We start from the raw sequence: 27,261 nt of genomic DNA on the forward strand, positions 1-27,261 counted from the left end.
CCTGAGCGGGAGAGGCTGTCAATGACCCGCCCATTGCGTTAAGTGATTGGCCTTCTTTTCTGCGGTATCCAATGTTCTGCCCTCCTTATATCCCCTTCTCTTGTGGAGGTCTATGTCCCGCCTCTTTCCCTTAAGCTCCACCCCTTCACTCCCTTAGCGCCTCTATTCGTCTCCTCCCACCTTTCCCTTTCACCTCCCATAACCTCCCATTAGAGTCTCTGGGTTACGCCCCTTGGGTTTGTCCGTTATCCAATCCCGTTAACTGCTGTGCTCCAACCTCTGTTCTTATTGGTCGCCTCGCTTCTCTGTCCCCTGCACGTGGTCCTGATCGACGGCTTTGCCGGCCCGTGACGGCCGGAGGGCTGAACTTCCGTTGGCGCAACGCCCAATAAGCGCGCGTCGGCAGGCTGCCCAGACAGCCTCCCCCGCCCCCTCGGCGTCCCGCTCCCGCCCCCGGCTTCGCCTCCCGCTGCCGCCGCCGCCGCCGCAGCCGCTACCGCCGCTGCAGCCGCTTTCCGCGGCCTGGGCCTCTCGCCGTCAGCATGCCACACGCCTTCAAGCCCGGGGACTTGGTGTTCGCTAAGATGAAGGGCTACCCTCACTGGCCGGCCCGGGTGAGGCCGCGCGGGAGATGGGGCCGGTGGGGGGGGGGGGGGTGGGGCAGCGGGGGCCCCGGGCCGGAGGCAGGCGGGCACTGGAGGGCAGGGGGTGTCCTGGGCCTGAAGGAGCTGCGCCCCGGGGGTCTGGGGTTCATGGGGTCTGGGGGTGTCCGAGACCCGCAGCGGCCCCGCCCTGGGGGTATGGGGGTCCTGGGCCGCAGGGAGCTGCGCCCTAGGGGTCTGGGGTTGTTCGGGGCCTGCCGGAGCCGCGCCCCGGGGGTCTGGGGGTGTCCGGGGCCTGCAGGAGCCGCGCCCCGGGTCTAGGGATCCTGGGCCTCAGGGAGCCCCGCCCTCGGGGCCTGGGGGTCCTGGGCTGCAGGGAGCCGCGTTCTTGTGGTCTGGTGGTGTTCGGATCCTGCAGGACCCGCCGTCTGGGCCTGCAGGAGCCCCTCCCGGGGTCTGGGGGTCCTCGGCCTCAGGGAGCTGCGTCCTGGGGTTCTGGGGGTGTCCAAGCCCTGCAGGAGCCGCGCCCCGGGGTCTGGGGGCCCTGGGCCTCAGGGGGCCGCGCCTAGGGGTTCTGAGGGTGTCTGGGGCCTGAGAGACTCTCGCCCTTGGTGTATGGGGCTCAGAGAGTCGCTCCCTGGGAGTCTGGGGGTGTCCTGGGCCCGAGGGAGTCGCACCTTGGGGGTTTGGGGGTGTTTGGGGCCTGAAAGAGCCGCGCGCCGACGGTCTGGGGGTCCCGGGCCCGAGGAAGCGGTGCCCTGGGGGTCTGGGGCCTGATAAATTCTCACCCTGGGGGAATGGGGGTCCTGGACCTGAGGGAGCTGCGCCCTGGGAGTCTAGGGTTGTCTAGGGCCTGAGAAACTCGCCCTGGGGGTCTGGGGCTTCTGTGCCTGAGGCAGCTGCACCCTGGGGATCTGGGGGTGCCCTGGCCCAGAGGGAGCCACGCCTCGTGTGTCTGGGGGTGTCCAGGGTGCCTCAGGGAGCCGTGCGCAGGGTGTCTGGGAGGGTCTGGGACCTGAGGGACCCTCACCTGAGGGCCTGGGGATCCCAGGCGTGAGGGCTCAAGGTTCAAGTTTGAGCAGAACTGCGGAACTTGAGATTTGGGGTCAGATATGATGGGGGCTGAAGCACTCCCTTGTGGGTCCTGGAGAAGCCCAGTTTTGAGGGGCTGAGGGGCCGAGGGCCATGTGCTAGGGGTCCAGGGTTGGAGGAGGTAGTCACGGGGGAAGGTTGAGAGTCAAGGCTAAGGGAAGCTGGGGCCTCTGAGTGAGGGGCTGGGGGTGGGGGAATGGGGCTGGGGGCTCTGTTCACGGGGTCACTGGGACTCGGGGAACTGGACCTTAGAATGAAGTTGGCATCGGGACTGTTGGGGGACCGGCCCCCTGTGGGGAGGAGGATGTAGAAGCTGGTTTTGGAGGGACTTGAGGGTGGGGTGGTCCAACCCCAATGCTTGAAATGGAGACAGGCCCGGGCCCAGGGAGTGGGAGCGCTTCTGAGGGAAGGGGGCTGGCCGAGGGGACCTTGGATGCCCCTTTGGTGGAAGCTGGGGTCCCGAGGACCTGGATAGCCCCAGGTGTCCTGGCCTGAAGGATATTCCGCACCTTGGAATCCCAGGTGTGGAGGGGGTGAGTTCCAGGCCCTGAGAGGGACAGGCCAGCGGGAAGCAGGGACCCCAGGCTATTGTCATCCCCAGGTCTTAGGGCTGAGTCTCCCAGGGCTGAGGTTGGTGGAATTGGCCGGGCAGGACTGAGGAATTTGGCACTGGGGGTGGAAGGCTGGGGCAGCAGGGAGGGGCTGTGGAGGGGGAGACCAAACGGTGCTCTGGACCAGAACCAGCCCAGGTCCGAAGCTGGCAATGCCGCTGGGATGGGTGGGCCTCGGAGGACCGTGGGCGGGTCTTGGGTGAGGCAGGAGAGAAGCGGGGCTGTGAGGCATGCCGGGCTGGTCCTCGGGTGGACTGAGTTTAGGATGCTTCTGGCGGGAGAGGGATGCTGGGCCTGGCGGCCCATGGCCGAGCCCAGGGGCCAGGGACTCTGATAAAGTAGCTCTGAGGAGACCCAAGCGAGAAGGAAGCTGGGTGAGTGGGGCAGGGAAGATCAGGAGCCCCCTAGAAGCTGGAGACGTGGATGGGGAAGGAATGCATTGGGAGGGGAGAAGCCACTCCAGCCTGCTGTGCTCGCGCTGACTTTCTTGGGGGAGACCAGAGCAATGCAACTTTACAGGCACTTCCCTCCCTTTCCCAGCTTTCTTCTTCCCAGAGCACTCGCTTTTCTCTCCCCCCCGTCCCCCCTTCTCCAGCCTGCTCTCCTAGCCCCAAACGTTTCCAAGCACCTGATTGGAAGTGAAGGGGCTGTTAGTCTCCTGTGGGGAGGTGACTGACAGCTGCCGGAGCCCATGGGCCTGCAGGGAGAGGGTGGGACTTCCTGGATGCTCAGGGCCGTTTCTTGTAGCCCACCCCCCACCCTCTGCATCCTTGGAGCTGCCAGCTGCATCCTCTGGGGGACCGCCCGTGAGCCCCTCTTTGCGGGAGGGGTCCCCAGGGAAGGTCCTGGGAGTCCATAGACGCTGAGCTTGGACCCACCCCCTGGTTGCTTCAGAGGGCCGGATCTGGCTTTGCTCAGGTGGAGCACCTGCCCTGGGGCCAGCTCCGTCCCTGGGGTAGGGGGAGAGCTCTCTGGGTGGGGCACAGCTTTGCAGTGGAGGGTACACAGAAGAATGCAGCTTCCTATCGGGAAGGGGCTGCTGCTTCCTGGGTTGAAGGCTGCCCTCCTCCCAGCGTGATTTGCCCCAAGTAACTTGGCTGATTTCTCGGTGATTTCCTGGGTCAGTGGGTAAAGCCGCCCCCTCACTGGCCTCTCACTGCAGATCGACGACATCGCGGATGGTGCCGTGAAGCCCCCACCCAACAAATACCCCATCTTTTTCTTTGGCACACACGAAACGTAAGTGTCCCCTGCTGGGGCTTGGTTTTCTCCTCTGGTGCCTCCCGGGGTGGCCTCACTCACCTGAGACTGGCCCCCGCTTCCCTTCTCCAGAGCCTTCCTGGGACCCAAGGACCTGTTCCCCTACGACAAATGTAAAGACAAGTACGGGAAGCCCAACAAGAGGAAAGGCTTCAATGAAGGGCTGTGGGAGATCCAGAACAACCCCCACGCCAGCTACAGCGCCCCTCCGGTGAGTACCCGGGGTGGAGAGCCAGCGTGAAGCGCGCTACTGATGCAAGAAGGGGCCTCCAGTTAGGGTCTCTCCCCTGGGCACTGTGGACACATGGGGCTCGATCGTTCCCTGTGGTGGGGCGTTCTGGGCCCTGCAGGTGCTGAGCAGTGTCCCTGGCCTCCACCTACTCAGTGCCAAGGCCACCCCCACCCCATTCATGGTGATGACAGATGTCCCCAGTCATTGCCCAGTGTCCCCTGGGTGGAGGGGAACGGGATAGAATCAGCCCTGGCGAGAACCCCTGCTGTAGAATCAGTCCAAGTTTCTTTTTCTTTTTCTTTTTTTTTTTTTTTGAGACAGAGTCTCGCTCTGTTGTCCAGGCTGGAGTGCAGTGGCGCGATCTTGGCTCACTGCAAGCTCCGCCTCCTGGATTCCCGCCATTCTCCTGCCTCAGCCTCCTGAGTAGCTGGGACTACAGGTGCCCGCCACCACACCCGGCTAATTTTTTGTATTTTTAGTAGAGACAGGGTTTCACTGTGTTAGCCAGGATGGTCTCAATCTCCTGACCTCGTGATCCGCCTGCCTCAGCCTCCCAAAGTGCTGGGATTACAGGCGTGAGCCACTGTGCCCAGCCTTTTTTTTTTTTTTTTTTTTGAGACAGAGTCTTGCTCTGTTGCCCAGGCTGGAGTGCAATGGCGTGATCTCAGCTCACTGCAACCTCTGCCTCCGGGTCCAACTGACTCTCCTGCCTCAGACTCCCAAGTAGCTGGGATTACAGGTGCCCACCACCACACCCAGCTAATTTTTGTATTTGTGGTAGAGACAGGATTTCACCATGTTGGCCATGCTGGTCTCGAACTCCTGAACTCAGATGATCCACCCGCCTCGGCCTCCCAAAGTGTTGGGATTGCAGGGGTGAGCCACTGCGCCTGGCCAGCCCGAATTTCTAACAGAGTGTTATCATAGCTCTCATAAAACCTTTTATTTTCTTAGGAAAATACATTTTTTTCTTTTGAGAACAGCCCCCTCTTTCACTGTTACTGCCAGATTTTAGAGGAGTGAAAAGGCTGTAGTGTGTAGACGTGAGCGTTCTCAGTCAGGTGGAAAAAAAACACCAAGAATCAGATGACATCTCATTGGCAAATGAGTGTCTGGAAATAGTCAGGGAAAGGAAGGAATTTAGAAAAGTGGAAGGCAAATGGCTAAAAGGCCGTGGAAGGATGGGAGAAAGGTGCCTTAGTCTGAGTATTTTGGGGTGAGGTGGGGAGTGGGGGAATTGGGCTGGGGTTCTTTCCTCTGCTTTAACCACACTGCTTTTGAGGTTTCTGTGACACGCTGGGGGACGGGGGGTAGTAGCCCAGGCTTAGCCGGGGGACATGAAGTTGGCGGGGAGGCCCAGGAAACTGACCACAAGCTAGGGAAAACTTGGCCATTAGGGAAGAAAAGGACATCTGAGGTGGTCTGAGTGGAGCAAGGCAGGAGGGGCCCAGCCTTTGGCTTTTGCGAGTGGAGGATGCAGTCTCTTTGTGGTTCATGGTCCTGCTTGAGAACCTGGGGTCTTGAGGCGGCCTGTCTGTGCCTCTCCTTTGTCTCGGCCTGGGCTGGGTGGTGCTTGTGAGCATTTGCTCCAGGATCCGCAGACATTTCGGTGGTGACACCTGCCACGCACACGTGCCACGCTGGGGACCAGGAACAGGGATGAGTCAGGCACAGTCCTTGCCTTCTGGGAGCTCATGGTCCAGAACTGAGGATTCACTCAACAGATGTCCCTTGAGCGCCGAGGACCTGGCAGCCCCTTCTCAGGGGGCCGGGGCCCACCGATGTTGCATGCTGAGGGTATTTTACTTTAACACCCGTGGTGTGTCTAGGAGACTGAGGTTTCCCTGGTTTCATAATTGCTATCTTTCCTCACGCTGTGCCTGTCCCCCGCCTGGAAGGATAGGTCGGAAATCCTTCAAGGTAGCTGTTTCAGGAGATCTTTTTCTGGCCCCAGGTCAAGTTCTCTTTGGTTCCGTCCTGAGCTCATTACCTCCTGGTGAATCATCACACCATTTAATATTTATTGGACACCTACAGCTTGCTAAGCACTATATAGAGGCCTGTCTTCGAGGAAAGGAAATTAAACAAGCCCTGTACAGATCCCCCAAGATGAGAAGTAGCTTTAGTTGAGGCCACTGCTGCTCTTAGCTTCTCTGGCCCATCTATGCTTCTAGATGGAACGTGTGTTTAAGATGCAGATTCCTGGCTGGGCACTGTGGCTCACACCTGTAATCCCAGCACTTTGGGAGGCTGTGGCTGGTGGATCACGAAGTCAGGAGTTCAAGACCAGTTTGGCCAAGATGGTGAAACCCAGTCTCTACTAAAAATACAAAAATTAGCCGGGCGTGGTGGCGGGTGCCTATAATCCCAGCTACTCGGGAGGCTGAGGCAGGAGAATTGCTTCAACGCGGGAGGGAGAAGTTGCAGAGAGCCAAGATTGTGCCACTGTACTCCAGCCTGGGCAACAGAGCGAGACTCTGTCTCAAAAAAAAAAAAACAAAAAAAAAAAACGCAGATTCCTGGGCCATTTTCCTAGAGGCATAGATTTAATTGTGTGAGATGGGAGCCCTGAAGTTTTTCTTGCCAAGTTTTGTCCTGGATGCTGCTGGTTTTTTTTTTTTTTTTTTTTTTTTTTGATGGAGTCTCGCTCTGTCGCCCAGGCTGGAGTGCAGTGGTGTGGTCTTGGCTCATTGCAACCCCCGCCTCCGGGGTTCAAGCGATTCTCCTGCTTCAGCCTCCCGAGTAGCTGGGATTACGGGCGCCCACTACCACGCCTGGCTAATTTTGTATTTTTAGTAGAGACGATGTTTCACCATGTTGGTCAGGCTGGTCTTGAACTCCTGACCTCAGGTAATCCGCCCACCTTGGCCTCCAAAGTGCTGGGATTACAGGTGTGAGCCACCACACCCAGCCCAGGCTCATTCTTTTAACAGCCTTAGCGCAACTACTAATGCCACCAAGAGCGGACAGGAAGGCCTGGGTCCCATCCCCTTGCGAAGCCAGTAGGTGAAACATGGCAGCTTGGCCTGGTTCCACTTGCATCGCTTTTTGGTCCTCACAGTAATCCTCAGAGTGGCCCAGGTGGGTAGTTGGTTGGTTGGTTTTTTTTTTTTTCAGACAGTGTCTCACTCTCTCGCCCAGGCTGGAGTGCAGTGGTGCGACCTCGGCTTACTGCAACCTCTGTCTCCTGGGTTTAAGTGATTCTTCTTCTGCCTCAGCCTCCCAAGTAGCTGGGACTACAGGCATGTGCCACCACGCCCGGCTAATTTTTTGTATTTTTAGTAGAGACGGGTTTCACCATATTGACCAGGCTGGTCTCGAACTCTTGACCTCATGATCTGCCCACCTCAGCCTCCCAAAGTGCTGGGATTACAGGCGTGAGCCACCGCGCCCAACAGTGGGAAGTATTTTTTCCATTGAGTAGATGAGCAGAATGAGACTCAAGGGGTTGCTCAGATGGGCCAGGCATGGTGGCTCACGCCTGTAACCTCAGCACTGTGGGAGGCCAAGGGGGCAGATCACTTCAGGTCAGGAGTTCCAGACCAGCCTGTTCAACATGGCGAAACCCCATTCTACCAAAACTACAAAAATTAGCCAGGGTCACACCTGAAATCCCAGCACTTTGGGAGACTGAGGAGGGGTCATCTGAGGTCAGGATGTCAAGATCAGACTGGCCAACAAAATGAAACCCTGTCTCTACAAAAATACAAAAATTAGGCCGGGTGCCGTGGCTCATGCCTATAATCCCAGCACTTTGGGAGGCTGAGGCGGGCAGATCACAAGGTCAGGTGATCGAGACCATCCTGGCTAACTTGGTGAAACCCTGTCTCTACTAAAAAAAAAATACAGAAAGTTAGCCGGGCATGCATGGCACCTGTAGTCCCAGCTACTCTGGAGGCTGAAGCAGGAGAATGGCGTGAACCTGGGAGGCGGAGCTTGCAGTGAGCTGAGCTCCCACCACTGCACTCCAGCCTGGGCGACACAGCGAGATACCATCTGAAAAAAAAAAAGAAAGAAAGAAACCCCGCCTCTACCCAAACTACAAAAATTAGCCACGCTTACACCTGTAATCCCAGCACTTTGGGAGGCCAAGAGGGTGGGTCACCTGAGGTCAGGAGGTCAGACCAGCCTGGCCAACACAGTGAAACCCTGCCTCTACAAAAATATCAAAATTACCCAGATGTGGTGGTGGGCACCTGTAATCCCAGCTACTCTAGAGGCTGAGGCTGGGGAATCTCTTGAACCCGGGAGGCAGAAGTTGCAGTGAGCTGAGATTCTGCCACTGCACTCCAGCCTGGGCGACAGAATGAGACTCTGTCTAAAAAAAAAAAAAAAAAAAAAAAAAAATTTGCTTAGATGCCCAGAGGGACCCAGCTGGTGTCTGAAGCCTTGTAGACCTAGGCCACGGTTTCTCAGCATCAGTAGCTTATAACAGAGTATAGCAGTGACAGTTGGGGCCAGGTCATTCTCTGGCATAGGGTCTGTCCTGGGCATTGCAGGGTGTTGAGCAGCATCCCTGGCCCCTGCTCACTCCATGCCAGGAGCGCCCACTGGTAATCTTGATGACCAAAATGTCTCTAGACATTTGACCTAGAAGGATCCCACCTAATACATCCTTGTTGCTTGGTAGATGAAGAGGTAGAGAGACCTGTCCAGGGTTCTCAAGCTTGTGAGCAACAGAGCTGAGCTGGGGTCAGAAACCAGGGCCCCCAGCGTGCAGGTCCCCCAACTCCCAGATCCCCTGACTCCCTGGCCCCCCAGCTCCCAGGCTGGCATTCTTTTCCTTCTGGCTGGTACAAGCCAGGGGCAGGGCCTGGAGGATGGGAGTCCCGGGGAATAACCTCTTAGAAGTGGGAGTTGGGAGGCGTAGTGGCTCACACCTGTAATCCCAGCACTTTGGGAGGCCGAGGCAGGTGGATCACCTGAGGTCAGGAGATTGAGACCATCCTGGCTAACACAGTGAAACCACGTCTCAACTAAAAAAATACAGAAAAAATTAGCCAGGCATGGTGGCGGGTGCCTGTAGTCCCAGCTACTTGGGAGGCTGAGGCAGGAGAATGGCGTGAACCCAGCAGGCGGAGCTTGCAGTGAACCGAGATGGCACCACTGCACTCCAGCCTGGGCGACAGAGCGAGACTCCGTCTCAAAAAAAAAAAAAAAAAATCTCAATCTCGTGGGGTGCGGTAGCTCACACCTATAATCCCAGCAGCTTGGCAGGCCAAGGTGGGAGGATTGCTTAAGCCCAAGAGTTTGAGACCAGCCTGGGCAACATGGTGAAACCCCATGTCTACAAAAAAAGAAAAAAACAACACAAAAACGTTAGCCAGGTGTGGTGGCGCAAACCTGTAGTTTCAGCTGCTCAGGAGGCTGAGGTGGGAGGATCACCTGAGCCCAGGAAGTTGAGGCTGCAGTGAGTCGTGATTGCGCCACTACACTCCAGCCTGGGTGACAGAGTAAGACCCCGTCTCAAAAAAAAAAAAACAAAAAAAAAAACAACAACAACCACGAAAACTCAATCTCTCTCTGTCTTCTTAAAAAAAAGCAGTTATTTAGAAAAGAAGTGACGGGCAATCACTCGGTCAGGTGTTCCACGCTGGCGAGGCTGGCCTGTGTGCTGCTTGGTGCCTGTGCTGGGAGCTGTGGCAGCACAGCTTGAGCTTGTTGTAACTGCGTGGACTTGTCTGTCTCCCCGGTAGACCATGAGCTCCCCGACAGCAGGGACTGCGTTTTAGCTGTTTCTATCCCCGGTGCCCAGCACAGAGCTGGGCACATAGCAGGTATCCCATGATGTTTGTTGGAGGACCTAGCAGGTGTCCCATGATGTTTGTTGGAGGATCTAGCAGGTGTCCCATGATCATCACTGAATGAATGAGTAATGGGGCTGAGGCAGGAGAATTGCTTGAACCCGGGAGGCGGAGGTTACGGTGGGCCGAGATCGTGCCATTGCACTCCAGCCTGGGCAACAAGAGCGAAATTCCATCTCAAAAAAAAAAAAAAAAGAAAGAAAAAATCGCAATCTCTGCCAAGCATGGTGGCTCACTCCTGTAATCCCAGCACTTTGGGAGGCTGAGTCGGGTGGATCACGAGGTCAAGAGATTGAGATCATCCTGGTCAACATGGTGAAACCCTGTCTCTACTAAAAATACAAAAAATACACCTGGCGCTCATACGTTTTCCTCCCACAAGCATGAGCCACCCACGGCCTAACTCTTCATCCTCCTCTTCACCATCTCCACCTGCTTCTCTGTGCCCCATATGGGTATATGTCAGCTTCTTTTGGTTCCCAAGGGGACCTTCATTGGTGCCATTCCTGCTCTCTGGAACGCCGCTAGCTCCTACCCCTTCCCATGCTTCTGACAACTCCTCTGTAAAAATGTCACATCCTCCGAGGGGCCTCCTCGATCACCAAGTGCTAAACACTCTCCTCTCTCTCTTTTTTTTGAGACGGAGTCTCGCTCTGTCACCCAGGCAGGAGTGCAGTGGTGTGATCTCGGCTCACTGCAACCTCTGCTTCCTGGATTCAAGCAATTCTCTGCCTCAGCCTCCCGAGTAGCTGGGATTACAGGCGCCCGCCACCATGCCTGGCTAATTTTTTTTGTATTTTTAGTAGAGACGGGGTTTCACCATCTTGGCCAGGCAGGTCTTAAACTCCTGACTTCGTGTTCCACCCACCGCGGCCTCCCAAAGTGCTGGAATGACAGGCGTGAGCCACCGCACCCGGGTTCTCTCTTACAAACAGGGTCTTGCTCTATCACTCAGTCTGGAGTGCAGTGGTGTGATCACAGCTCACTGAAACCTCTGCCTCCTAGGCTCAAGCGATCCTCCTGCCTCAGCCCCTTAAGCAGCTGGGACCGCAGGCCCACACCGCCACACCTTGCTAATATGTGCATCTTTTGTAGAGAGGGGGTTTCGCCATGTTGCCCAGGCTGGTCTTCAACTCCTGGGCTCAAGTGATCCTTCTGCCTTGGCCTCGCAAAGTGCTGGGATTACAGGCGTGAGCCACCAGCCCTACTCCTCTCTGAATCCTTGCAACCATACGCCCGTGTTTTCTTCTTGCCGGTCACCACGATTTGGAATTGTCTGTGTTTAAATGGCAATGTTCAGGGTCTCCCGCTAGAAAACCAGCTCCCAGGGGCAAGGGAGATGCCACGGTCACTTCTGTGTTCTTGATGCCCCCGGCCCAGTGCCCGACACTCATGACTGCTCAGCAAACGTTGGCTCAGTGTGTGACCTGGTCACGTGCCTGGCACATAAGAAGCATCAGATAGGTGTTTGTGATTTCTGTGGCTGTCACTGCCTGAGCGGGCATTTTGAATGTAGGAGAAATAGCAGTGCCTGGATGGTAGAAGCCCAGAGGTCTTGTCCTAGCTTGGCTTCTTCCTCCTGATAATTGAATGACTTAAAAAAAAAAAAAGGAACCATTTCTTTTCTTTTTTTAGTTTTTTTGAGACAGAGTCTCACTCTGTTGCCCAGGCTGGAGTGCAGTGGCGTGATCTCGGCTCACTGCAACCTCCACCTCGCGGGTTCAAGTGATTCTCCTGCCTCGGCCTCCTGAGTAGCTGGGATTACAGGTGCCCACCACCACACCCATCTAATTTTTGTATTTTTAGTAGAGACGGGGTTTTGCCATGTTGGCCAGGCTGGTCTCGAACACCTGACCTCAGGTGATCTGCCTGCTGCAGCCTCCCAAAGTGCTGGGATTATAGGCGTGAGCCTCCGCGCCCGGCCAGGGCAACCATTTCTGGAGCTCTTGACATGGTCTCGGCACTGTCTTAGGTGCTCCACCTCCCACTTCCATGCTTTCCTGGTCGCAGGCCTCTGAGGTCAAAACTGAGCCATCCCCATTGCCCAGAAGTGGTCACTGAGGCACAGAGAGGTTGAAGTCATTTGCCCCAGGTTTAACCCTGAAGCCCGTGGCCCGACCCTAGTGCCCACCGTACACGAATCCATCTCACTCTCCTGCCTTCGTTCTTCGGCCCTTCTGGGCCTCGGTTTCCCCATTTGTAAAGCCAGGAGACAACACGCCTGACATTCAGGATCCCGTGTGTGGTTGCCGTCCTCTGGGTCACAGTCCTGATGGGGAAATCCACCCATGACTGGTGGTGACGCGCGTTCTCTGCCCTGACTCCCACAGCCGGTGAGCTCCTCCGACAGCGAGGCCCCCGAGGCCAACCCCGCCGGCGGCAGTGACGCTGACGAGGATGATGAGGACCGGGGGGTCATGGCCGTCACAGCGGTAACTGCCACAGCTGCCAGCGACAGGATGGAGAGCGACTCGGACTCAGACAAGAGTAGCGACAACAGTGGCCTGAAGAGGAAGACGCCTGCGCTAAAGGTAGGGGAGGACCAAGGTGGGCTGGCCCTTCATCCCCTTGCCCTGATGTCTCGCCTGGCAGCTTGCTCTCCTGCCCTTTTTTTTTTTTTTTTTTTGAGACAAGGTCTTACTCTGTCGCCCAGGCTGGAGTGCAGTGGCGTGATCTCGACTCGCTGCAACCTCCACCTCCCAGGTTCAAGCAATTCTTCTGCCTCAGCCTCCGTAGTAGCTGGGATTACAGGCACCTGCCACCGCGCTTGGCTAATTTTTGTATTTTTGTTAGAGACGGCGATTCACCAGGTCCCCAAGTTGGTCTTGAACTCCTGACCTCAGGTGATCTGCCTGCCTCGGTCTCTCAAAGTGCTGGGATTACAGTCTTGAGCCACTGCGCCTGGCCACCTTTCTTTTTTTTTTTTTTTGAGATGGAGTTCCCTCTGTCACCCAGGCGGGAGTGCAGTGGCACGATCTTGGCTCACTGCACCCTCTGCCACTGGGTTCCAGCAATTATCCTGCCTGAGCCTCCCCAGTAGCTGGGAATATGGGCACCACCACCATATATTTTTTTTTGAGACGGAGTCTCATTCTGTTGCCAGGCTGGAGTGCAGTGGCACGATCTCAGCTCACTGCAATCTCCACCTCCTGGGTTCAAGCGATTCCCCTGCCTCAGCCTCCGAAGTAGCTGAGATTACAGGCATCCACCACCACGCCCGGCTAATTTTTCGTATTTTAGTAGAGACAGGGTTTCACCATGTTGGCCAGGCTGGTCTTGATCTCCTGACCTCATGATCCACCCACTTCGGCCTCCCAAAGTGCTGGGATTACAGGCGTTAGCCATGGTGCCTGGCCTGGTCCCTTTCTTTAATATAATTGTTTTTCAGTATGCATTTAAAAAAAAATTGAGTTATAGTCCATACACCATGAGATTCATCCTTCCTGAATATACACCTCAGTGGTTTTTAGTGTGTTCACGGAATTGTGCAACCATTACCATTATTCCAGGAGATTTCCGTCACCCCAAAAAGAAACCTGGTCCCCATCAGCTGATCCTCCGCATCCCCTCCTCTGGCCTCTGGCACCCACACATCCCCTTCCTGCCTCTGTGGAGGGGCCTGTCCTGGGCATTTCATAGAAATGGGGTCACACACTGCATAGCGTTTGTGTCCACCTTCCTTCACCAAGCGTGACGTCCTCAGGGTGCATCCACACTGCAGCCTGGGTCAGCTCCATTCGTTTCATTTATTTATTTATTTTGAGACGGAGTCTAGTTCTGTCGCCCAGGCTGGAGTGCAATGGCATGATCTCTGCTCACTGCATCCTCCACCTCCTGGCTTCAAGCAATTCTTTTGCCTCAACCTCCTGAGTAGCTGGGATTACAGGGGCCCGCTACCACATCAGGCTAATTTTGTGTTTTTAGTAGAGACGGGGTTTCTCCATGTTGGCCAGGCTGCTCTCGAACTCCTGACCTCCTGATCAGCCCGCCTCGGCCTCCCAGAGTGCTGGGATGACAGGCGTGAGCCACCGCGCCTGGCTGCCTCCCTTCCTTTTCCTGGCCGGGTCAGATTCCGGTGTGTGGAGGGAACATGGTGTGTTGATCCACATGTCGCTGGCCATTTGGGTTGTTTCCACTTTTGGGCCATTCCAGATCAGGCTGCCGTGAACGTTTCTGTACAGGGTTTTGTGCAGATGTGTGTGTTCCATTCTCCTGGGTATATTCTTTGTCCTGCCTTTTGACCATTTCTCACTATTTGGGTGTAGAAACAAAGGACCAGATTCTAGCAGCAAATTCTTTTGATAGAGTCACGTGTACTTTGTATTATTTTCTGATTCTAAAATGATAAACCATATTTATAGTAGATAACTTGGAAAATGCAAAGAACAGAGAGAGTTTAGAAAAAATACCTGTAGTATATGAGGGGTTTCTGAGCCAAGGAAGGATTATTTCTTTTTTTTCTCTTTTTTTTTTTTGGTGGGTGGGGGATGGAGTTTCACTCTTGTCACCCAGGCTGGAGTGTGATGGCGTGATCTCGGCTCACCGCAACCTCTGCCTCCCAGGTTCAAGCGATTATCCTGCCTCGGCCTCCTGAGTAGCTGGGATTACAGGCATACGCCACCACACCCAGCTAATTTTGTTTTTCAGTAGAGATGGGGTTTCTCCATGTTGGTCAGGCTGGTCTCAAACTCCCGACCTCAGGTGATCTGCTCGCCTCAGCCTCCCCAAGTGCTGGGATTACAGGTGTGAGCCACCGTGCCTGGCCAAAATTAGCCATTTTTAAGTGCCCCGTTCAGCAGCATTAAGCACATTCACGTGGTTGTGCAACCATCACCACCATCATCTCCAGAACTTTCTCGTCTTCCCAAGCTGAAATGCTGTCCCATGAAACACTCACTCCCACCACCGCCCCCCCCGACCCACAGCCCTGGTGCCCCTCATCCTACTTTCTGTCTCTCTGAGTCTGATGGCCCTAGGGACCTCCTATAAGAGTTTGTCTTTTTGTGACTGGCTTCTTTCACCAAGCATAATGTCCTCAAGGTTCAAGATCCCTGGTTTGATCAGGTTCTCAGAGGGTTCCTGGCCCGCCAGAGAGGTTCCAGAGCTCAGCTCTCGTGGGTGGTGGGCAGTCAGCTGGGGGCTTCCTGCCAGGAGCCCGGCCTTCCCGTCACTGAGCATTCAGGCCGTTCCCCTTCCAGATGTCAGTCTCGAAACGAGCCCGAAAGGCCTCCAGCGACCTGGATCAGGCCAGCGTGTCCCCATCCGAAGAGGAGAACTCAGAAAGCTCATCTGAGTCGGAGAAGACCAGCGACCAGGTAGGCCGGTGGCTCCTTGGGAGGGCAGGGAAGCGTGGTGGCTGCCAGGGCCCCAGTTCAGCTCACTTCTCTCCCCCAGGACTTCACACCTGAGAAGAAAGCAGCGGTCCGGGCGCCACGGAGGGGCCCCCTGGGGGGACGGAAAAAAAAGGTAGCGTGCACTTGACTTTGTTTCCCATGCCCACTCGTGGGGCACCTCTGCAGTCTCCAGTGCTGTCCCCAGGGCAGGGGCGGGCCATTTCTGGAGGGGGTGGGACACGGACTGCAGGGTACCCGAGGGGACCGCGTCTGCCCTGAGCGTGGCACCTCGTTATGGCCACACTGCCTCCAGGAGCCCGCCGTCTGGTTTGGAAAAGGGCATTCTGGGATGCTGGCATCAGAAGGGAGGGAAGCAGTCCTGACGCGCCTGCGTGAGAGTGAGAGAGCGAGAAAGCGAGAGCGCGAGAGGGAGACAGAAGAGAGGAGAGAGGTGTGTGCCAGTGTGTATATGAGCGGATTGTGTGTGTGTGTTCTATCTCTGTGCACGTGTGTCCACGTGCGTGTGTGTGTACTTGTGTGTATGCATGTTTGTGACCATGTACGTGTGTATGTGTGCAGTGTGTGTGTAGATTGTGCATGTGTGATGTGTGTGTCGTGTGTGCACATGTCGTGCCTGTGTGTGTGTTTCTGGTGCCTGTGTCCCTGTGCCTGTATGCCTGTGTGTGTGTGTGCTGTACCTCTCCTCTGTGTCTATGTGTTGTGCCTCTGTGTTCCCATGTGAGTATATGTGGTGCCTGTGTGTGTGCCTGTGTGTCCCTGTGTGCATACTGTGTTCATGTATCTATGTGTCTGTGTTTGTGTGTCTGTGTGTGTGTGTGTTGCATTATGTTTTGCTGTATGCATATACTGTTTGTATCTGTCTGTGTGGTGTCTGTGTTGTGTGTGTTTGTGTGTCTGGTGTGTCCGTGTGTATGGTTTGTGTGGTATGTGGGTTGTCTGTGTGTTATCTGTGTATGGTGTGTGTTTTGTGTGTGTGTGTTGTCTGTGTGGTGTGTGTGTCTGGTATGTGTGTTGTCTGTCTGTGGTGTGTGGTATGTGTGTTGTCTGTGGTGTGTGGTATGTGTGTGGTGTGGTATGTGTGTTGTCGGGTGTTTGTGTGTCTGGTGTGTCTGTCTATGGTGTGTCTGTCTATGGTGTGTCTGGTGTGTGTGTTGTCTGGTCTGTGTGTCTGGTGTGTGTGTTATGTGTGGTCTGTGTATGTTATCTGTGTGGTGTGTGATATGTGTGTCTTTGTGGTGTGTGTGTGGTCTGTGTTGTGTTATCTGTGTGTGTGGTATGTGTTGCCTGTGTGTTGTGTTTGTTGTGTGTGTTGTCTGGTGTGTGTGTGTGTGGTTTGTGTTGTGTGTGTGTTGTCTGTGTTGTATGGTATGTGTGTTGTGTGTGTTGTCTGTTTCTGTGGTGTGTGTATGGTATGTGTGTTATCTGTGTGTGTATGGTATATGTTATCTGTGTGTGTGGTGTGCGTGTATGGTATGTGTGTTATCTGTGTGTGGTGTGTTGTCTGTGGTGTGTGTCTGGTATGTGTGTTATCTGTGTGTGTGGTATGTGTGTTATCTGTGTGTGTGGTGTGTATGTTGTCTGTGTTGTTTGTGTAGTGTGTGGTGTGTGTGTTGTGTGCGTTGTCTATGTATGGTATATGTGTGTTGTCTGTGTGTGTGGTGTGTGTGTGCTGTCTGGTATATGTGTGGTCTGTGTGTGTGGTGTCTGTGTGGTGTGTTTGTATGGTATGTGTTATCTGTGTGTGTGGTGTGTATGTTTGTTTGTGTAATGTGTGTAGTGTGTGGTGTGCGTGTTGTGTGTTGTCTGTGTATGGTGTATGTGTGTTGTCTGTGTGGTGTGTGTGTGCTGTGTGTCTGGTATATGTGTGGTGTCTCTGTGGTGTGTGTGTATGGTATGTGTGTTATCTGTGTGTGTGGTGTGTTGTCTGTGTGTGGTGTCTGTGTGGTGTCTGATGTGTTTGTGTGTGTGGTGTCTGGTGTGTATGTGTGGTATGTGTGGTATGTGTGTTATCTGTGTGTGGTCTGTCTGTGTGTGGTGTGTGTTTTGTCTGTTGTGTGTGTTATCTGTGTGTGTTGTACGGTGTGTGTTATCTGTGTGTGGTGTGTGTGGCGTGTGTTATGTGTATGGTGTGTATGTTATCTGTGTGTGTGTTTTCTGTGTATCTGTGTAGTGTGTTATCTGTGTGTGGTGTGTGTTATCTGTGTGTGTTATCTGTATGTGTTGTGTGTGGTATGTGTGGTGTCTGTAGTGTGTGTGTTATCTGTGTGGTGCGTGTGTTGTCTGTGTGGTGTGTGGTGTCTGTGTGGTGTCTGTGTGGTGTATCTGGTGTGCATGTGTTGTATGTATGGTATGCGTGTTATCTGTGTGTGTGTTATCTGTGTATCTGTTGTGTGTGGTATGTGTGTTGTCTGTGTGTGGTGTGTGTGTTATCTGTGGTGTGTGTGTGGTGTTGTCTGTGATGTGTGTGTTGTCTGTGTCTGTGTGGTGTCTGTGTGTGTTGGATGTGGTGTGTATGGTGTATTGTCTGGTGTGTGTGTGGTGTGTTATCTGTGTGTGTGGTGTGTGTGTTACCTGTGTGGTGTCTGTGGTGTGTGTATGGTATGTGTGTTATCTGTGTGTGGTGTGTTGTCTGTGTGTGGTGTGCGTGTTGTCTGTGTGGTGTGTGTGTTCTCTGGGGCGTGTGTGGTGTGTGTGTTGTCTGTGTGTGATGTGTGTAGTGTGGGGGGGTGTGTAGTGTGTATCTATGTGTGTGTGGTGTCTGGTGTCTGTTGTGTGTGTTATCTGTATTGTCTGTGTGTGGTGTGTGTGAGTGGTGTGGTGTGTGTTATCTGTGTGGTGTGTGTGTTGTCTGTGTGTGTGTGTGTGGTGTGTGTGGTGTGTGTTATCTGTGTGTGGTGTGTGTCTGTGTGTGTGGTGTGTGTGGTGTCTGTGGTGTGCATCTGTGTGTGTGTGGTGTGTGTTTGTGTGTGGTGCGTGTGTGTTGTCTGTGTGTGTGGTGTGTGGTGTCTGTGTGTGTAGTGTGGTGTGTATCTGTGTGTGTGTGTTGTCTGTGTGTGGTGTGGTGTATCTGTGTGTGTGTGGTGTGTGGTATCTGTGGTGTGTGTGTTGTCTGTGTGTGTGGTGTGTGTTATCTGTGTGTGTGGTGTGTGTGTTGTCTGTGTGTGTGGTGTGTGGTGTGTGTGTGTGGTGTGTGTGTGTGGTGTGTGGTGTGTGTGTTGTCTGTGTGTGTGTGGTGTGTGTGTTGTCTGTGTGTGGTGTGTGTGTGGTGTCTGTGTGTGGTGTGTGTGTGGTGTGTGTGTGGTGTGTGTGTGTGGCGTGTGTGTTTGGCAGGGTACTCAGGTGGAGGCGGTAGAGCACGGCAGCTTGTCTGATGTGGCCTCCGCACAAGATTTTGCATAAAGAAAAGATGTTCCCACTGGGAAACCCGGGGTTCTGATGTACCCGGTTCACTGCGGAAGATGAGGGGAAGGGCCAGCAGCTGCCCGGCGTGCCCGGGGCCGCCTGGGATCCCGGTTTTCACTTGGGGTGGAGGTGGGTTTTGTGGGTGGGAGGGGATTCGGAGCCGGGCCCTGAGCCGAGGCCCGCAGAGCCTGGCGGCTGCAGGGGTGCGGGAGCCTCCTCTGGCCTGGTGCGCCCCGCTTCTCACGGTGGGGCTCCTGATGCTCACGCCTGTCCCTGCTTCTCCCCAGAAGGCGCCGTCAGCCTCCGACTCCGACTCCAAGGCAGATTCGGACGGGGCCAAGCCTGAGCCGGTGGCCATGGCGCGGTCGGCGTCCTCCTCCTCCTCTTCCTCCTCCTCCTCCGACTCCGATGTGTCTGTGAAGAAGCCTCCGAGGGGCAGGAAGCCAGGTAGGGCCCTCGCGCTCGCACATCTCTTGGCCTGGCCCCTGCCGGGGCGCTCCCAGGCAGTCCCCTGGTCACCTGGGAGCCCTGGAAGGGAAGGTCACCCCCTCCTCCTCTTCCTGTAGCGGAGAAGCCTCCCCCGAAGCCGCGAGGGCGGAAACCGAAGCCTGAACGGCCTCCGTCCAGCTCCAGCAGTGACAGGTGGGTGCTGGGGCTGGGGTCCCCTCTGGCGGCTCCTCCATCGGCTGTGGGGCAGGGCGGGCTCCCGAGGAAGGAACGGAGGTCCCCAACCGCCCCCTCCGCCTCCAGTGACAGCGACGAGGTGGACCGCATCAGTGAGTGGAAGCGGCGGGACGAGGCGCGGAGGCGCGAGCTGGAGGCCCGGCGGCGGCGAGAGCAGGAGGAGGAGCTGCGGCGCCTGCGGGAGCAGGAGAAGGAGGAGAAGGAGCGGAGGCGCGAGCGGGCCGACCGCGGGGAGGCTGAGCGGGGCAGCGGCGGCAGCAGCGGGGACGAGTTCAGGGAGGACGATGAGCCCGTCAAGAAGCGGGGACGCAAGGGCCGGGGCCGGGGTCCTCCGTCCTCCTCTGACTCCGAGCCCGAGGCCGAGCTGGAGAGAGAGGTGAGCCGGGAGGGCGCCGGGAGTCCCTGCCTTCACTCCACACGTTTATGGAGCATCTACTAGGTAGGAGGCAGTATCCCAGGTTCCGGGACACATCAGGAAAGCAGTGCGTGGGCCCAGAAACTCCTGCCCTGGAGGAGGGGACATTCATGGGAGGGAGGGGGCCGGGCTTGGTGGCTCACGCCTGTTATCCCAGCACTTTGGGCAGCTGAGGTGGGACGATTACTTGAGTCCAGCTCGAGACCAGCCTGGGCAAGATAGAGAGACCCCGTCTCTATAAAAACCTTAAAAAATTAGCTGGGCGTGGTGGTGTGCGCCTGTATAGTCCCGGCTGCTCAGGAGGCTGAGGCAGGAGGATTGCTTGAGCCCAGGAGTTGGAGGCTGCAGTGAGCTGTCATCAATCCACTGCACTCCAGCCTGGGCCACACAGCAAGACCCTGTCTCAAAACAAAACAAGGGAGGGAGGAGCTGTACAGGTGACATGAGGGTAGTGCATGCTGTCTGGAGTTTTCGGTGCTAAGGAGAAGGGTAAAGTGGGGTAGGGGGTTTCTCTTTTAAATAGAGTAGACCCTGAAGGTGTGAGTAGACTCCAAAGGCTTGCGTTTGGGTTTAAGTAAAAGGCTCCGAATGGGCTGGGCGCGGTGGCTCACGCCTGTAATCCCAGCACTCTGGGAGGCCAAGGCGGGCGGATCACGAGGTGAGGAGATGAAGACCAGCCTGGCTAACACGGTGAAACCCTGTCTCTACTAAAAATACAAAAAAATTAGCCAGGCGTTGTGGCAGGCGCCTGTAGTCCCAGCTACTCAGGAGGCTGAGGCAGGAGAATGCCGTGAACCTGGGAGGCAGAGGTTGCAGCGAGCCAAGATTGTGCCACTGCACTCCAGCCTGGGCCAGAGTGAGACTCCATCTCAAAAAAAAAAAAAAAAAAAAAAAAAAAAGGCTCTGAATGAAGGGAGGGGATCTATGAAGACTCCTGGGAGGGGATACATTCTAGGCAGCAGAAGCAGCTCACAGGCCCAGAGGACTGCGCCTGGCGTGCTGGAGGAACAGCGAGGTGGCCTCTGTGGCTGGAGCAGAGGGAGGAGGGGAGAGAGAGGGAAAAGGAGGGCGGTGGGGAACGGACAGAGCAGGCTGGGTAGGGCCATGTGGGCTGCAGGGAGGATTTGGGCTTTGACCCTGAGGGAGGTGGGAGCCATGGAAGGCACTGGACAGGGTAGGGACAGGCCCTCACTCGGGTGCTCTCGGGTGCCCTCTGGCTGCCATGGGGTGCAGCTTGCAGGTGAGCGTGGGAGCAGGTAGGAGGCCTCCTAGGGTGGTGACTGTCAGGACTCTCCTATACCACGTGTGGTGCTGCGGGCCCTGTCACGCCCTGTACCCTTGTGGAGATTCAGGCAATGTGGCCTGAATCCAGAGTCTGACCTGAGTGCCTGGGGCCCACGTGCTGGTGCCCCTCAGCCAGGCCTGCCTTCTTTGGGGAAAGCACGAACAGCGCCGTGTTCTCTCTGTCACTCCCTTCATCACAGAAAGGGCACCTAACTCCTGGTGCAGGAGGCGTTTCAGCCACAGCCCAGGACTCCTGGGCAGGAGGAGTGAAGGGGGCTGTTCCTCCGCTGGATGGGGCCTGGGCTCCAAGAACCCCACGATCCACTCAGGACCGGACACTGGGTCCTCCCTCCTCTCCCATCCTGCCCCAGCACCTTCAAACAGTGTGGAGGGAGGCAGAAAGGGTCGAGCTGCATCTCCTGGTAGTGGGATGGGCTAGGGGTCTGGGTAATCCCCTCTTCCCACTGCTCCAGCGCGCCCTTCCTAACTGCTATAGGCCAAGAAATCAGCAAAGAAGTTGCAGTCCTCAAGCACAGAGCCCGCCAGGAAACCTGGCCAGAAGGAGAAGAGAGCGCGGCCTGAGGAGAAACAGCAAGCCAAGTGAGCCCTGCTCTGCCCCTCCACACCCTGGGGGCCCGGCACCCCCCATCACCCCACAACCCTCACCCCTCACAGGGGCAGCCCCACCTCTGAGTCAGCCTTGGAGCCGGACCCGGTTGAAGTTCCTGGTCCTCGGGTTGTGTGGGCTGCGTAGGAATCGCTGCTGCGGGAGTGGGATCTTTGCCCAGCCCAGGGGTCTCCTCCAGGGTGATCCCGCCTCCAGAGACACTGGGCCACGTCCGGGGACATCTGTGGTTGTCATGACTGGGGGGTGCTCCTGGCATGGAGCGGGTGGAGGCTGGGGACGCTGCTGAGCGCCCTGTAGTGCCCAGGATGACCCATCCCAGAGAACAGTCCATCCCCAGTGTCCACAAGCAGAGGAGGAGGGAGAAACTGCACCCCGGCCTAGGGGTTTGCATCTTGGTCCCCCTGTGGTGGGCAGACAGAGCCTGTCTCCCAGCTCACCTTTTTTTTTTTTTTTTTTTTTGAGATGGAGTCTTGTTCTCGCTCTTTTGCACAGGCTGGAGTGCAGTGGCGCGATCTCAGCTCACTGCAACCTCCGCCTCCCGGGTTCAAGCGATTCTCCTGCCTCAGGCCTCCCGAGTAGCTGGGATTACAGGCACCCGCCACCACGCCCGGCTAATTTTTGTTGCTTTAGTAGACACGGGGTTTCACCATGTTGGCCAGGCTGGTCTCGATCACCTGACCCCGTGATCTGCCCGCCTCGGCCTCCCAGAGTGCTGGGATTACAAGTGTGAGCCACCGTGCCTGGCTGCAGCCCACGTTTTTGTTTTTGTTTTTGTTTTTGTTTTTGTTTTGAGACAGAGTCTTGGGCTTGCTCTGTGGCCCAGGCTGGAGTGCAGTGGCACCATCTCAGCTCACTGCAACCTCTGCCTCCTGGGTTCAAGCGATTCTCCTAGCTCAGCCTCCAAAGTAGCTGGGACTACAGGTGTGTGCCACCACGCCCGGCTAATTTTTTGTATTTTTAGTAGAGACGGGGTTTCACCGTGTTGGCCAGGATGGTCTCTATCTCCTGATCTCATGATCCCCCCGCCTCGGCCTCCCAAAGTGCTGGGATTACAGGCGTGAGCCACCGTGCTTGGTCCCCCAGCCCACTTTCTAAATGGCCTTGAGTGGGCAAACCTGCCCATGAGAATTCGGCAGCCCGGTATGGCAGTGGCGGGGTACAGAGCAACACATGGCACGGAGCCTCAGCAATGGGCCTCTCTCCTGCACGCGTGTCACCCTTGAGGGCCTTTTCCTAGCTCGCTGACTCTGGTAGACAAAGCCAGCCCTTGGCCATGTGAACGAGGAGAAGAATCCTGGGATTTCTTGAGAACTCAGGAAAAGGCTTGTATCTTTGGGCAGCTCGAGCCTGTGGCTGCCCTGGTCTGCCCTAGGCCTAGGCTGTGGCAGGGCCTCCCCTCCTCCCGTTTCCCAGCTTAGCTCCCAGGGCCTCCCAAAGGTTTCCTTTGCAGTGGGTTTGGGTCCACCCCCTCAGGTGCCAGCCCCTCAGTGGCAGAGTGCCGGTGACGGGGCCCGACTGAGGGGAGCACTTGTCCACAGGCCCGTGAAGGTGGAGCGGACCCGGAAGCGGTCCGAGGGCTTCTCGATGGACAGGAAGGTAGAGAAGAAGAAAGGTGAGGCCTGGCTGCCCAGCACTGCCCACACTGAGTTCGCTGAGGGGAACGGGGACAGCCGTGGCGTGGCCGGCCTGTCCCGCCTGTCCCTAGAGAGGGTGCTCAGCACATCCTCGGCTGGCCTGGCTGGCGGTGCCTCCAGGGGTGGGGGCTGAGCCTGCAGACCTGGGGCCCCCATGACAACTCCTCCAGAGGCTCTGAGGCTCCTGCCCTCGAGCAGCTGGCCCCCTGTGGCCCTGCCTGGGCCCACACGGTGCTCTCTCTCCTGGCCCAGAGCCCTCCGTGGAGGAGAAGCTGCAGAAGCTGCACAGTGAGATCAAGTTTGCCCTAAAGGTCGACAGCCCGGTAAGACCCTCAGGGCCTGTGAGCCAAGCAGTCCCCGCTGCCACCTCCCTGCCGGGCTCCCTTAGACGTCTCGGGAAACTGAGGCAAAGCCAGGGCCCTGCAGGTGGGTGGGCCAGGAGTCTGTTCCGGTTGCTAGTGAGCGCATGGGGTCTCCTGGCCAAGGGCCCTGGGGGAGCTGGTCCTGACATGCAGCACCCAGCTTTCCCGGCAGGTGGTGTGTGGAGGCCCCCAGGACCAACCCCCACGTACCTGGGACCCCAAGTATCTGGCTATCCCTGGAGTTCCCCGTCAACTGGACGGGGGCTGGGGGGAGCTATTCTGCAGATTCACCTCCCCTCAAGGAGAGCCCAGGATGTCTTCCTCCACCCATCGGGGCCCTGGGACCCCTGGGGATCCCTCGGCCAGGCCGTCTCCCTCACTCCCACCCCACCCTGCAGGACGTGAAGAGGTGCCTGAATGCCCTAGAGGAGCTGGGAACCCTGCAGGTGACCTCTCAGATCCTCCAGAAGAACACAGACGTGGTGGCCACCTTGAAGAAGGTATGGCAGGGGAATCAGAGGCGCGGGGTGCAGTCGGGGGAGCTGGGAGCAGGTGCCTGCCCGGGAGCCCAGGCCCCCAGCAAGTTCCTGTCGGGACAGCCCTGGGTCAGCGAGGAGGCCGCGGGCTGCTGGGTAGAAATGCCTGGTGCTTGCCAGGCGTGGTGGCTCACGCCTGTAATCCCAGCACTTTGGGAGGCCGAGGCGGGCGGATCACGAGGTCAGGAGATCAAGACCATCCTGACCAACATGGTGAAACCCCATCTCTACTAAAGATACAAAAGTTAGCCAGGCGTGGTGGCGCACGCCTGTAATCCCAGCTACTCAGGAGGCTGAGGCAGGAGAATCGCTTGAAGCTGGGAGGCGGAGGTTGCAGTGAGCCGAGATCGCGCCACTGCACTCTAGCCTGGGTGACAGAGCGAGACTCTGTCTCAAAAAAAAAAAAAAAGAGATGCCTGCTGCCCCGGGAGGGGCTGCGGGAGGGGCGCATTGCTGGGGCGGGGGGTTCAGAGCCGGGGCTAGGGCCGCTTGCACTTGGGTGAGCCAGGCCTCTTCTCTTGGTGGCCAGATTCGCCGTTACAAAGCGAACAAGGACGTAATGGAGAAGGCGGCAGAAGTCTATACCCGGCTCAAGTCGCGGGTCCTCGGCCCAAAGATCGAGGCGGTGCAGAAAGCGAACAAGGCTGGGATGGAGAAGGAGAAGGCCGAGGAGAAGCTGGCCGGGGAGGAGCTGGCCGGGGAGGAGGCCCCCCAGGAGAAGGCGGAGGACAAGCCCAGCACCGGTGAGGGGCGGTTGGGGTGGGCCCTGAACCTCAGTCTCCTCAGCTGAAGAAACAGATGCTTTGCAGAATGTTCCAGAAGGGGAGCACAGCTCTACTCTCTGCCCCAAACCCGCCAGAGTGTCATGTCCTGTTGGGGTCTCCGTGCAGACCCGGCTTTAATCCCTGGGGCAGCCAGTGAGGGGCATTCAGGTCCTACCGTGTGCCAGGCAGCCAGCATGCAGGCAACTTGGGGCTCACGCCAGAGGGGTGATGGGGACAGTGCATGACAGCACACGCCTCCACCGTCTCCAACCCTGGGACGCCCAGAGAAGGGGGTGGCTCTGTGCAGCGGGGGCAAAGAGTGGGGCGTTGTTCAGAGAGGCAGTCGGTGGAGGCTCGGGGGCGAAGGCCTCAGGTGCCCTTGCTTGCCTGGTGGGCCGACAGGAGATGGGGTGTGACCCTCGGGGCTGCTGGCTGTGGGGCTACTGGGCTGACATGGCCCCATTACGGGTGCTCAGAGCAGCCCTTTGGAGATGGGATGGGTGAGCTTGGGATGGGGCTTTGCGGCCCAGGGGACAGCCGAAGGCTAGTGTCTTTTTTTTCTTTTTTCTTTTTTTTCTGAGATGGGGTCTCGCTCTGTCCCCCAGGCTGGAGTGCAGTGGTACAATCACAGCTCACTGCAACCTTGACTTCCTGGGCGCAAGCCATCCTCCACCTCAGCCTCCTGAGGAGCTGGGATTGTAGGCCTACACCACTACGCCCTGCTAATTTTTTTTTTTTTTTTTTTGAGTGCAGTAGCGTGATCTTGGCTCACTGCAAGCTCCGCCTCCTGGGTTCACGCCATTCTCCTGCCTCAGCCTCCCGAGGAGCTGGGACTACAGGCACCCAACACCACGCCCGGCTAATATTTTGTATTTTTTAGTAGAGATGGGGTTTCACCGTGTTATCCAGGATGGTCTCAATCTCTGGACCTCATGATCCGCCCTCCTCGGCCTCCCAAAGTGCTGGGATTACAGGCGTGAGCCACTGCGCCCAGCCAGGACGTGCTAATTTTTATATTTTTTGTAGAGACAGGGTTGCTGGCATGTTGCTCAGGCTGGTCTTGAACTCCTGGGCTCAAGTGAGCCTCACGTCTCGGCCTCCCACGTGCTGGGATTGTGAGCCCCCATGCCCGACCTCATCTTCCTTTGTCCTTCCCAGGCTGCTGTGGGCTTTTCTCAGGGCTGCCCATGTTCCCTCATTTCCTGGGCCCCCAGTTCTGCAGGCTAGTGTGGCTCAGGCTGGGGCTGGCTGCAGCATCCCATGTCAGGAGCTTGCAGACTGGACGGCAGGTGCCGGGGTCCAGGTGGATGGGCATGTGTCACCCATGGCGCTCAGCTGGGCCCCTGGTCCAGTCCTTGACAGGGAAGGGTTCTGGGGTTCCCAGCTGGAGCCCAGCAGTGTCCTGTGACCCCTCTGTCCCACCCAGATCTCTCAGCCCCAGTGAATGGCGAGGCCACTTCGCAGAAGGGGGAGAGCGCAGAGGACAAGGAGCACGAGGAGGGTCGGGACTCGGAGGAGGGGCCAAGGTGTGGCTCCTCTGAAGACCTGCACGAGTGAGTGTCCCGGGCCGTTGGGTTTGGACTCCTGAGCGGCAGCGGTGTGATGCGCACCCTGGGTCTGAGCCGCTCCTCCTGTGCCAGTCCCTCTGGGATGGGTCCCAGGGATGTTGTCCTTACTCGGGCCTCCCACCCTCACAGCTGACCCCAGGGCCCCGCTGGCTGGCACTTCCGGCGGCCCCTACAGAGAGGCAGCTCCAGGGCTTTGAGCTGCCTGCCCCTGGCCTCCTGGGAAGGTGGCTTCTTGCCGAGCCTCCAGGGTGGCCCAGGTGGGTAGGCCCCGAGCACAGGCACCCGGCTATCTGGCGGTGCCAGTGCCCATCACTGTGGGCTGCTGTCTGGTACAAGGCTCAGTGGAGTCACTCGCTTACCCAGCAGCTGCCTTGTGCTATGCCTGGCTGGCGCCAGCGTGGGGACCCTGGAGATGGTTGTGGTCTCTAGTGGCAGAAGACAGGCAGATAGGAGGGCGGCACTCGAGCCTCAGGTGCCACAACGGGGGTACACTCCTTGGTGCCCATCCCACCCAACCGCCCTACAGGCAGGGCAGGGGCGGGAGGGCATCCTCACACCGCCTTTGCTGTTCCCACCAGCAGCGTACGGGAGGGTCCCGACCTGGACAGGCCTGGGAGCGACCGGCAGGAGTGCGAGAGGGCACGGGGGGACTCGGAGGCCCTGGACGAGGACAGCTGAGCCGCAGGCAGCCAGGCCCAGCCCCCGCCCGAGCTCAGGCTGCCCCTCTCCTTCCCCGGCTCGCAGGAGAGCAGAGCGGAGAACTGTGGGGAACGCTGTGCTGTTTGTATTTGTTCCCTTGGGTTTTTTTTTTTTTCTGCCTAATTTCTGTGATTTCCAACCAACATGAAATGACTATAAAGGGTTTTTTAATGAAAAAAGAAATCACTTTTATTGGCTTGGTTTTCTAGCATTGCTGGTGCAGTGGGGGCCTGAGCTGGGGAGCAGTCGGCAGTGTCACTGGGCCTGTCTGGGACTGGGTTGAGCCATCGGGCCACCGTGAGAAGCGACTAAAAGGCACTCTGGGCCCAG

At 57.1% G+C, this 27,261-nt stretch overlaps 1 protein-coding gene across 5 annotated transcripts; it reads left to right on the top strand.

Annotated features, from left to right (window-relative positions):
* Nucleotides 1-43: 43 nt before the first annotated feature.
* HDGFL2 (HDGF like 2) lies at nt 44-27,114 on the top strand. 5 transcript variants are annotated; one of them, XM_063701973.1, is made up of 16 exons: nt 44-64; nt 3,468-3,544; nt 3,638-3,776; nt 11,932-12,132; nt 14,800-14,916; nt 14,996-15,067; nt 18,645-18,804; nt 18,924-18,999; nt 19,108-19,417; nt 21,237-21,340; nt 22,907-22,980; nt 23,255-23,325; nt 23,763-23,864; nt 24,430-24,643; nt 26,091-26,217; nt 26,811-27,114. In XM_063701973.1, exons 4-16 carry the CDS (start codon nt 12,019-12,021, stop codon nt 26,908-26,910), a joined length of 1,641 nt encoding a protein of 546 aa, XP_063558043.1. In that variant the 5' UTR covers nt 44-64; nt 3,468-3,544; nt 3,638-3,776; nt 11,932-12,018; the 3' UTR covers nt 26,911-27,114. The 5 variants fall into 5 exon arrangements, with proteins under 5 accessions (XP_063558043.1, XP_063558041.1, XP_055227300.1 ...); XM_063701971.1 differs by lacking the exon at nt 44-64 and adding an exon at nt 401-614 and having other exon boundaries at nt 18,648-18,804; nt 26,814-27,114; XM_055371325.2 differs by lacking the exon at nt 44-64 and adding an exon at nt 402-614.
* Nucleotides 27,115-27,261: the final 147 nt, after the last annotated feature.

Source organism: Gorilla gorilla, chromosome 20, assembly GCF_029281585.2.
Source record: "Gorilla gorilla gorilla isolate KB3781 chromosome 20, NHGRI_mGorGor1-v2.1_pri, whole genome shotgun sequence".
Classification (NCBI taxonomy): domain Eukaryota; kingdom Metazoa; phylum Chordata; class Mammalia; order Primates; family Hominidae; genus Gorilla; species Gorilla gorilla.

Excerpts from the sequence above, each read along its gene's own strand:
- HDGFL2 (XM_055371325.2), top strand. The coding sequence starts at position 543 with ATGCCACACGCCTTCAAGCCCGGGGACTTGGTGTTCGCTAAGATGAAG. Across the intron at positions 615-3,467 it reads ACCCTCACTGGCCGGCCCGG|ATCGACGACATCGCGGATGG; the intron begins GTGAGGCCGCGC and ends CTCTCACTGCAG. Across the intron at positions 26,218-26,810 it reads TCCTCTGAAGACCTGCACGA|CAGCGTACGGGAGGGTCCCG; the intron begins GTGAGTGTCCCG and ends TGTTCCCACCAG.